Consider the following 11,663-nt stretch of genomic DNA (forward strand, 5'->3'; position numbering starts at 1 on the left):
GTTGTAGTCATCACCAGCAACGCACTCAAATACCTTCGTTCTTTTGCGTTATCTTGAAAAGATGATTCAGCATGTCTTTCTTGAAATTTAACTTAATTTTACGACTAAATTAGTAACCAAATCGCGTCTCTAAAACAACATAACGGGATATCAATCGAGTGTATGGCTTTCCTTAAATGTCAGTGTAAATATTGACACAAGCGTACACAACGGTAGATACGTTATGTTTAATATTCCTTACACACTAATATATATATTTACTTTGGTCACATTGTAAAGGAGATCACCTGGTAAACAGAATACCAAGCTGTGATCAAATCACTACCTTTTCGGGTCTTTATATAAACTGTTCTAGAACTATCTTGTTATAAGTGTTTCCCAACGTGAGACCCACACTCCACAGATGGGCAATTTTTTCAAGGGGCAATTCGAAAGAGAGTAACACTTCCGCGATTCCACGATGTTTATATTAAATATGGTACTTTAGACATTCTTCTAGCATACAGAAGTGAAAGTGAGATTATTATTCTGCTTTGGCTGTCACTCGTATCGCATGAGAACTAGAGAGTACCAAACTATGAATCTATACCAGTGATTCCCAAAGTGGTCTATATCGACCCCTAGGGGTCTATGACAACGTGCAAGGGGTCTACGTCAGCGAAAAAAAATTTGGGGGTCCATGAAATGAAAATGGGGGTCCACGATAGAGGATCTAAACACATACACTGATAGTACCTATTTACTTACATTGTACTATATTATAATATCAAAACATTTAATGTTACGTATATTTTATATAAGAGATACAAAATTTTATTTTGAGTAGTTTTAATTTAAATTCAATTAATAAATGTATAAATTAACATGTGTATTTACTTTAAGTGTTTTAACACTAAACTTCACTACAGTTAGAAGTTTACAGGAAATCAATATCAGGTAAATAAGGGGTCTACCCAACACGGACTAACATAGCAGGGGGTCTACGACACAAAAAAGTTTTGGGAACTCTGATCTATACCTACCTACCGTTTGTAAATTTTTTTAAAGATATCTGCTAGTATAGCAGCCATTATTAAAAATTGGTTCACTAATAATCACTTATCTAATATCTAATTAAATTTACATTACTATACCAATTAGTAAATCATTTGATACATAGCACATGCTTTTATTTATATATATTCATTAATTAATTTCAATGTTATAAAGTTAATTACTAATTGACGTCATCGCATCTTATGTATAATCAATTCAAATCTTTTTTTATAAAAATACTTTCGAAAAACAAGAATTTAAAAAAAAAACAAATAAACAATTTTAATTTTTGATAAACAAAAAGGTTTTAATGTGATGTTTTAAACACCTAACGACTTCGTGACATACGTGTATGTGATTTTATGACATAACCTAAAATAAGCCAACCACGAAACAGGAATTCATTTTTAGATATACAGAGTTTTATCATTCCAGTCAAATACGTCCACTGGTGGACAAAGACATTCCCATATTTTTGAGTGAATAAGTCGAAGCATTAGAATTTACCGTTTTTCGTATTTCTTTGGATATCGAATATATGAAATTTAAAATAACAACTTTTTTTATTTATTTGTATATTGTGTGAGTGTGTATTTGCATGCACATGCATATATGTATACACATATGTGTTTGTGAGTATATGTTTTTATGTATCTTGTAACACTTCATTCCTTATCCTGTAAGTGCTGTAGAGTTTATTGAGTAACTCCTGTCTATGTAGGATTATGATCCTTTTGCATGTCCTCACAACGTATGTAATAATGTTAAAGGCGGAAACTTGTAATTACATTTCAATGTATAAGTCGCCTGTTAAGATGTAACTAGTTTTTAAGTTTCCTGAACGTGTAAAAATAAAAAATAAAATAAATATATAATAAGTGCGTTTAGAAGCGTACTATATCTAGCGCCTTTTGACAACATTAGGTCGTCTATATATACATCTAATACTATACTTGAACTCCTCTGAAACGGCTTGACCGATTTTTACCAAATTTTACATGCGTATTCAGTATGTCTGAGAATCTGCTACTATCTATTTTCCACACCCCTAAGTGATAAGGGTGGTCCACCCCTAAATTTTATTTTTAATTTTTTAGACAATTTTTTTGGTTTTTATTTTATTATGATACAGCATACAAAAATACATACAAACCTAAAGTTTCACCTCTCTACGATCAACCCTTATTTTTTATTTGTTAATTAAAAACTTTAATTTTTTTTTTGCAAAACAACGTTTGCGGGATCAGCTAGTATATATATATATATATATATATATATATATATATATATATATATATATATATATATATATCTAAATATGAAATAAATGAGGAAAAAAATTAAGAAATTTGCAGGTAGATATTTTAAAAAAATAAAATTTAAACTACACAACTATAGCAACATTATAAAGATAAAACATTTATAATCTCACCTCAGGTAATGACATTATGAACGAAGATAGATCACAAATCCGACAGCTGACACATATTTCTTATCACTTCGTATCAGAAAAAAATAATAACTTACGCCATTTCAACGTAATTTTCATTTAAACACTAAAGTCACAACTATCACAATTTTGAACAGTATCACAGATACCTACATCTAAATAGCGATGAAGTAATGTGAATAATTTTGAACTTGGAATCACAAAATTAATTCAAAGTTACATCAAAACTAAGCGCCACACATCAAGGCTGCATTACAAGGTCACTAAATGCAACTAAGTTATCTTGTATCTAATTATGTATAAAGCAAGTTAGCTAATGTGCCCATTAGTGTACAAAACAAGCTTCAACACAACTGTCAACAAATGTGGGTATTTTAACAATTCAGAAAACAGAATAAGGAAAATATATACCACAGATTATATTAGACATTTTAAATTAAAACTTTGTATAATTATTACGTCAATATTTATTTTAATTGGAATAACAAAATCTAATGTACTTTATTACACACATGTATATTGCATCCATTCTCATGATGTACACGTGTGAAAATTAAATAAAATCCACAGATAAAATATTATAATTAAAATAGTGAATTCTTTCTAGACAGCTTTTGTTACCACAAAAAAATTATCTAGAATCTTATATATTGCACATATTTATATCTAATCGAATGCAATATAGTTTTGATATGTCCAAAAAATTTAAGTTTCTTTAAAAAAAAACTTTTAATTGATTAATTTATTTGACGAAACAAAATATATCAAGAATTAAAATCATATTTTAAAAAAATACTTCGACTAAAATTTCAATTTTTGATATATATATATATATATATATATATACATATATAAATCGTCGTTTTATCCCATAGACGTCACTACAAGGCACATGCTTTTCCCAAAAATATCCATGGGGGCATATATAGCCAAACTTGACAGTGGGGTTGGCGACAGCAGTGTGGTATTATGGTACTCATACGCAGCTGCTCATCCTCTGGAAACTTGTCTATGAGCAGTGACAATCCTATATAATAAATGCACAAAGTGTGAACTACACAACATTATATCCCGGGAATCGAACACGCGACCTACTGCTATGCTACCACTATTATAAATATTAATTTTAATATATACATAAAAATATCATAATACGTCTATCCATTGATACAATTTAGTTGTAGACTTGAAAATGTTTCTTAATGCAAATAAATAAGGTATAAAATTGTATCGTCAGTATCGAACATCTCACTGAATAGTTTTAACATTTCTTGAACTATACGAATATAAATATATTCATTTTAAAACACTAGATAAACTATATATTGTATAAATGTGCACTATTGTTAGAGATTGGTCATATGGATTAAAAAAATATGTTTTGGAATGGATATATGTGATCCAGACTTAATATTCTGTTGCATCGCACACAACTGATGTCACACCACACAGTATGGCCTTGGATTTTAACTGTTCCGTCGTTTCGTATGTGAACGTTTTAGTTATTCGTTGATTATATTCGAGTTTTGTTCGGATTTCGCGTTGCTTCGCTCCGCGACACGTCCGACCGATCGGACGTCCGCTGAGCTACTGAGGTCGCCACGCGGATGGCGCAGCGAAATGTTATCAGTGCGTTATCAGTTGAGTCGATTTCAAATTAGGCGTTCGGTTCCATGTTGGCGATGGTGTTTCGTGGCGAATTTTTGAGGTCACGGTTGCTTAATTATGGCGCTTATCAGTTTTTAAACTTTAATTTTCATTATCTTAAAGTAATAAAACTTTTTTTTATGGCCCCCGCTATTGGAAGCCTCTCGTACAAATTAGTTGGGATTTGTTTAGAAATAAGTTTTTTCAGATTTTTCATCTTTACTCTTCACTCACTGTCATACTTCTCAATTTCTTTTATTCTTACCTTATTTCCATCACAATATCTTTCATTTTGTTCTTTTATTCCGGTAATTAAACTTTAAAGTGACTTGCATAAGTTAAACATCAATACAATGTTTGTGGTAGTGTGCACGTTTAGACAAGATCCAATAGAACCTACTGGAAGGTTATGCAGGACATATCAGGAAATCGTCAATACGACAACTAACCTTAACATGAGGATTGCAGCGGTAAGCTGTGTTCTTTCCAACTAAGAGTTACTTGACGTGATTAAAAGGAATAGAAAAATAAATTTCGTCATATGACAGAAAACGCAATGAAGAAGCAGAATTAGTTTAGTTAGCGGTTATGGTCATATAGGGGAAGAATAATTACAGTTTTTAGTGAACGTTTATGGTCATATAGAAGAAGAATTACAGTTTTTAGTGAGCGGTTATGGTCATATAGGACAAGAAGAATTGAATTTTTAATGAGCGGTTATGGTCATATAGGAGAAGAAGAATTATAGTTTTTAGTGAGCGGTTATTGCCATGTAGGAGAAGAATAATTACAGTTTTTAGTGAGCGGTTATGGTTGTATAGGAGAAGACGAATTACAGTTTTTAGTGAGCGGTTATGGTCATATAGGAGAAGAGTAATTACAGTTTTTAGTGAGCGGTTATGGTCATATAGGAGAAGAAGAATTAATTTTTATAGTGAGCGGTTATGGTCATACAGGACAAGAATTAAATTTTTAGTGAGCCTTATGGCCACATAGGAAAAGAAGAATTACATTTTTTAGTGAGCCTTATGGTCACATAAGACAAGAAAAATTAAATTTTTTAGTGAGCGGTTATGGTCGTATAGGACAAGAAGAATAAAATTTTTTAGTGTGCGGTTATGGTCGTATAGGACAAGAAGAATAAAATTTTTTGGTGTGCGGTTATGGTCATATAGGACAAGAAGAATTAAAGTTAAAGTAAGCGGTTACGATAGTGAATAAAACAGAATTAAGAGTTTGTAGAGAGTGGCTATAATTATATAGAAGATGAACAATCAATATATTTTAAGTGAAATAAAATTTGTTCTTGAAGTCCATTGACTATTGTATCAAAGACACCGAAAGGTTCTAGGGTTGCGACCACGAGAAGATGAGGCGTGAGCTCCGACTAGCATGGGCTGCATGCTAGTCGGAGCTCAAGGCAAGAAAATTTTAATTTATTTATGTATTTTTTTTAAAAAAATGCTAGAATCAAGGCTTTAATTATAATAAAAGTATCTAATTAGTTGTAAATCGGTCGATTACGAACATAAATTACGTTTAGAACATGGTTTGAACCTTGAATATATACTTTTTTTTCATGGCCCACTGTTTTTGAAATTGCTACCCTCGGACCAAAAAAGTTTGCTCACCCCTGAGCTAGGTCATGGAAAGTGGCGGGATGTGGGTAGCGCAGGACCGGATATCTTAGTGATATTTGGGGAAGGACCAAGCCTTGCAGTGGACGTCTATCAGCTGATGATGATAGTTTAGGAGTAACAAACCTCAGGAGTGAAGAATGATCATTTATATAACATTATATAGGTAAATGAAATGAAAGACTGTTCCGTTTGGACCGCCATTACAGAACGTTTGTTTATTTATTAAAATTACATGACATATTCCAAGTGTTTACAGGTGCGGGAATATCACGTTGAAAGTTACCAGAGTAAAGTTCAAAAGTATCTTGAAGTCCGTGTTTTGTCAACAAAACGATTATTTCAGCGTTGCCTTAAGCCTCCCAGAATTCCCAAGAGGGAGAGGGCGTCTAAAAGCTACGTGGTGGTCTAATATCAGAAAGGACCCTTCAACTTGATGCAGGGACAACCCAGGATAGAGTGGCCTGACGCCAATTGATAAGGAGACCCGACCCCAAATAAAGGGAAACGGGAAGGAAGAAGAAGAAGAAGAAGTATGGATTCGTTAGTAAGAGGTCTATAAAATAAGTTTCAAGTGGCAGCTACAACAGCACAGATAATCCAAGGAGACGAAACAAAATGTAATCATATATTCTCATTGTTTACGCCACCTGACAAATAAAACAGCTCCTCGCTTGCGCGCGATGACATCAGAATCGGCAACGAGTTTCGTATATGGCGCCCCCTATTCACCGCGCAGGCCTTGACTCATAAATACTGTGACCTTGTTTTAATTTATAAAATTTAGGACTACTTGCTAACACGAAAATTGATAGTGGTATTTCGAAATTCCATAAAAATTTATATATATATATATATATATATATATATATATATATATATAGCTATAATATTATATTATGTATTCCTTCTCCTTTTTGAGTCGTATCCCACTATACTGAAGTTGTGTTACACTATCTGTGCCGGTTTTGACCGTGTGTATTGCTTAGGATATTGTGGTATAATTATTCGGACCTGATCTGTCGTCATCCATTCACTTTTCCGAGTTGTCATCACCTTTCCTGGCTATGTGACCGAAAAACTCGAATATCTGCTTGGCGCACTATATGGAGTGCTAGTGGTTTTGCATTATTCATTACATATTATGAAACATTAAATGGACACATTATTTTTATATGCAATAAAATTAATGAAGTGAACTTATGTTATATCTTATGATATTTAGAGTCACAATATAACGTAATAAATAAAATTAGAAGAATTAAAAATCGGGACTTTCCGCATAAATCTCGTCGCGTGGTTCCCCTAGCGCAACGTTCATGTTTGGTACAGCATGTATACTTAACGGTTCTAAATGCGCAGTATTTGATACAGTTGTTTGAAATTCAACAGTGTTTTGCCGCGAAATGATTAAACATACCAAATATAATCATTTCGCTTCAGAACTCGAGGCGCATTAATCGAAACGACCTATGAAGTTTCGGCTTTATTTCGCAGTTGAACTCGATAGCTATATTTAAAGTTTAAGCCAGTTGTTTAGCTAACAAATTCAATTTTGATAGTTACAACTCTATTTATTTGACGGGAACTATCACGGTATATATTTTAATTAATTATTTTTTTCTAATTCAAGCAACAGGTCAATTACTTCACAGTACAATCTGCTGTTTCAATATATACTGATTCGAAATTTACAAACGTTTATTTATACTATATTATCATAAATTAGTTTATTATTTACAGCCTTTAATCTTTGATTTATTTCTAATCTCACAGACAGATACTAAATAATATCAAACGTCAACTGTCAATTTATTTTCTTGCCATTTAACTACTAACAGACTGCGACAACTTCAAAAACTATCACAGATTATAAATTGTTCGATTTCTCATTAAGAAAATTTTGTTTTTTGTATAAATAAATCTTTTAAATTTGAATTTGTTGATTGATGAATTGATTGATGAATTGATTGATTGATTGATTTGTTGTAATTTTTTCCGTCAAATCCTTATATAGATGAATGAAATCGGAAAAATCTTTCTCATGGCGTAACAGAGAAAAAGAGAAATTAGTTTTTTATATGTAGTCTTTCTGTTCGACTATATGGAGACTCCACGTATAATCTTTAAGGCTTTCAAAGAGGCTTAAAGAGGTTTTGCGCTATCACAAATACATACATTCAGACCTGTATAAGTTACAGAACAAAATTTTGTTTCGTTTTTTTTTTAAGCTAAGCAATGAACAACTTCGATACTTGATATAAAGTACATTTATTAGTTTTCGAATGTTGATTCTATTAAGAAAAAAAACTCGATATATGTACGTATCTCGCCTAAACCTAATGCATGTATGTCTCCTATATAACCTTTAATAAAATTTGAGTTATATGAACACGGACCCAGGTCGATGACCTCACCCCGTCTGTGGTGCGCTCGCCCGTGTGTCCTATGACTCATTTCGTTTTTCGCTTGCATTTTATTTGCACTAACAGAGTACTTTGCTAATTCATCTACGTGTTAATAGATGGCGATACTTCTTCCCAAGTTGCATTAAGCTAAGTTTATTAAACAACTCTGTCTCGTAATAATATACTAATTGTTGTCTGTGACGCAGAGGTAAAAGAAGAGGTAAAGGAAGGTAAAAGAAGAGGCTTTCAAAGATTTCACGACATTAAGGTTTTTACTTTTTTACACCTATAACATAGCACCATATATAATAACAGTTTTATGGAAAGTTATATATATAACTTTGAAAGAATAAAATAATTTATGTAAATATAGATTTCTTGCAAATGAAAGGAGAAAGAATGTTGCAAATTTCATAGACACTTAGCGATCGATAATTTTTGAATTTCGAACGATTTTTTTACCTTTTCCTTTACCTCTGCGTCACAGACTACAATTTGTATATTCTCACGAGACAGAATTACTTAATCTTAATTGGCCACGTTATGTGAAATAAGGACGAGGATATGGAGAAACTAGTTTTCCAAGGTACAGAGATGTTTTAAAACCAGTTCTAGGTCTCCATTTTAGAAAGAAACAAACAAGCAAACAAAATCTTCGCAAAATCTGTGATTTGGCAATAGAAAAACGGTGGGGACCTGAAAAAACAGATCACGTAAGGTCCATGATCTCATTTGCCTAAGGAGACATTTGAGTAATGATGTCTGGTGCATCACCATGATTATCATTTCAGCTGTTAACGTCTATTGCTGGATATAAGCCACCTCCACTAATCTTAACAAGGTCATCTGTCCTGTCCATCATGTAGGTGGACTTCTTTCGCTATGCCTGCTGGTCCATGGTTCCAGCTGCCGACTGTGCTTAACATGGCGTTATGGCTCAACTGCCTATTCAACCCGCCCATCTGGGCTATATGAGAAACCTATGTTCGTTTAAACTCATAAAAACCGTCGGTAACATCGCTTGTGCAGCTGATGGTAACGAGGGTTGTAACACTCTTTAGTGGCGTACATCGCCTGACACGAAGAGGTATCTCTGACCTAATGAGTCCAGAAAATAGATGGTGATGGACATACCTGAGCGGCAGCAGGAGCTTCGCTGGGACGCAGAGCGTGCAGCCTGCCCTCCTGGGACTCCGCGAAGGCACGAACAGCGCTCGCCGCGTCGCGGTACCTCCTCCATAGTTCCACTGCCTTCTGGTACCTGTTCATATAATCATTCATATTACCAAACACGCACACATGAACACTCTTCTAAATTTGTAATGATCTAAAAGTTTATTATATCTGGCGGTATGTTCGGTTACCTTTGTTCTTTTTTTATTTTTTAAGATTTCCGTTATGACAGATGTCAATGTCAGATTGTCAAAACGAGAAATAAAAAGTAAAGATGCTTTATGTAAAAGAATTTTAAATTAATAAACGAATGACAAGTTGTCTATAGTTTCAATCTCGCCTTCCGACATATATTTAAATGATATTCCCACCTATATGCGTAATCATCACTATATCTCTGAAACCATAAAGCTTAGAAATTATAAATTTGGCAGAAATATTACATTTGTCAAGTAGAAATCAGCTAAGAATCAACTTTACGAAATTACACCTGCTAGGGGTTGAAGGGGGAGGAGGGGGGGGGGGTTAAATCGCGAAGCTGGCACAGGGTCGCTAGTGTATACATATATATTTATCTTGATATTGACATACATGGCAAAATAGTTTTGTTTTTTTTTTACATTAAAGGTACTTTATGGTTATATTTTTTTCTTATGATTGACTTTAGAACTGGGATCTGTATACTTAGATTATTACTCCAAAGGTTTGTAAGAGTACGCGATAAAAAATTTAAACTTAGTATAATGTGACTATAATCTGAATTCGAGCGACCACTAATTATTTTTGTAATAAAAAGTAAGTATGAAAATAGAAAAATTAATGGAGGATAGAAAGTGCTGGAAATATATTCTCGCCCCTTCACTTACTTGTCACACATCTGCGTGAGACTGGTGCAGGTGTGTTCGTAGGCAGCAGCTGCGTCGTCCAGTTCACGTCGAAGCTGGGCAGCCACGCTGGGCTCCGTCGTGGACTCCAATGGAGCTGCAGCATCTCTCAGTTCACCCACCAACTCGCCGCTTCTCCGCGAAAGAGACTCACTCAGCGTCTGAACAGAAATATATATATCAGTCCCAGTGTGATTTAGTGCAACGTCCATAGATGGCGTTAGCAGTTGATTGATTGCAATTGTTGTTTATAGATGGCGGTCGTACGAGAGCTTTTGGCTTCCACGATTTGTCAATCATCATTGTTATTTCAGCCAGAAGATGTCCACTGCTGGGCATTGATATGGACTTTCCACATAGGTTTTCATTATGATCTGTTCGAGAAGATGAATCTTTTTATCTTGTGGGTTAATTTTTGATTATTCTGTATTTTTTTTGATTGAAAAATCGATTTCTATATACATGTTTGTGACAGCCAGTATTAATTTCTGTTTGATACATCATTAAGTAGATTTGGTTTCCAAATTTGAAAATTTAAATTGATTTGAAAATGAAAAAAAATTGTAACTAAGCTTCAGAATTAATTGCTTCAAGTTAGAAGGATACTGTAAAAGTCATCACAAAAAGAAAAACCCGTTAAAGTTTGCTGTGGGCTCTTTACAGATCAATGAGCGTTTGGAACTTAAGTTGATGCCCATAAGTGGGAACTGTGAACGATATTATGTGCACAGTAGTATGAATTAAAATTAATTACCTCGAGTTTTTCCGTAGCCTTAAGAAGACGATCGTAATCCACTTGTCCCTGGACTGTGAGGAGTTCCACCATGTAGTCGGCTTCCCTCACAGCACCTTGAACTAACTCCAGCTGCCTTTCGAATCGTTTCCACAGTTGGACCTTCGCTCGGAGACGAGCGCATAGATCATTACATGCCGATTCGATTTCCGCGTGGGTTTCCTGCAAAATTAAAGATTTTTTAGGATATGAATGAAACCATTATATATATATATATATATATATATATCATGATTTATTCTAAGATATTACTAAATTTTCGATACGTGTTCATACGTCCGTATAATCGTCTACAGTCCAATCATATTAAATTGCCCTGGGCACATGCCATGAAAGGTATGATGACATATACGAGTCAAATATGTTCTCATTGTCAGCGCATTATTTTCGTTTAATTTCTGGTTTTATAACTCCCTCAATAAAATATTATAATGTCAGCCGAAAGTCCACTGCAAGAAAGAGGCATCTTCCGAAGACCTAGAAGTAGCAAATTCACAAACTTATCACTAAGTCGCAGGACCTAGTCAGGGGACAACTCGTCTTCTGGTCGTCGAGAACCATTCAGCCCCAACGGCTATCGTCTCTTATTAATCATACTATAAGTTTAACCCTGCGTTGCATGGTTTTTTTGTAAAA

The 11,663-nt window shown here is 33.8% G+C and overlaps 1 protein-coding gene across 7 annotated transcripts in view; it reads right to left on the bottom strand.

Moving 5' to 3' along the window:
- Msp300 (Muscle-specific protein 300 kDa) overlaps window positions 1-11,663 on the bottom strand; it is a 264,397-nt gene that overhangs the window by 32,557 nt on the left and 220,177 nt on the right. For all 7 annotated transcript variants that reach the window (XM_068776243.1, XM_068776245.1, XM_068776246.1 and 4 more), the window contains 3 exons: window positions 10,989-11,189; window positions 10,217-10,395; window positions 9,312-9,438 (listed from right to left, as the gene is read on the bottom strand). In XM_068776243.1, the coding sequence (XP_068632344.1) occupies window positions 9,312-9,438; window positions 10,217-10,395; window positions 10,989-11,189 (507 nt within the window). The remainder of the gene's footprint in view (window positions 1-9,311; window positions 9,439-10,216; window positions 10,396-10,988; window positions 11,190-11,663) is intronic.

The sequence above is a fragment of the Battus philenor genome, unplaced genomic scaffold (assembly GCF_028537555.1).
Source record: "Battus philenor isolate CCGP_79_NKW_IND1 unplaced genomic scaffold, ilBatPhil1.0.hap1 SCAF_12, whole genome shotgun sequence".
Classification (NCBI taxonomy): domain Eukaryota; kingdom Metazoa; phylum Arthropoda; class Insecta; order Lepidoptera; family Papilionidae; genus Battus; species Battus philenor.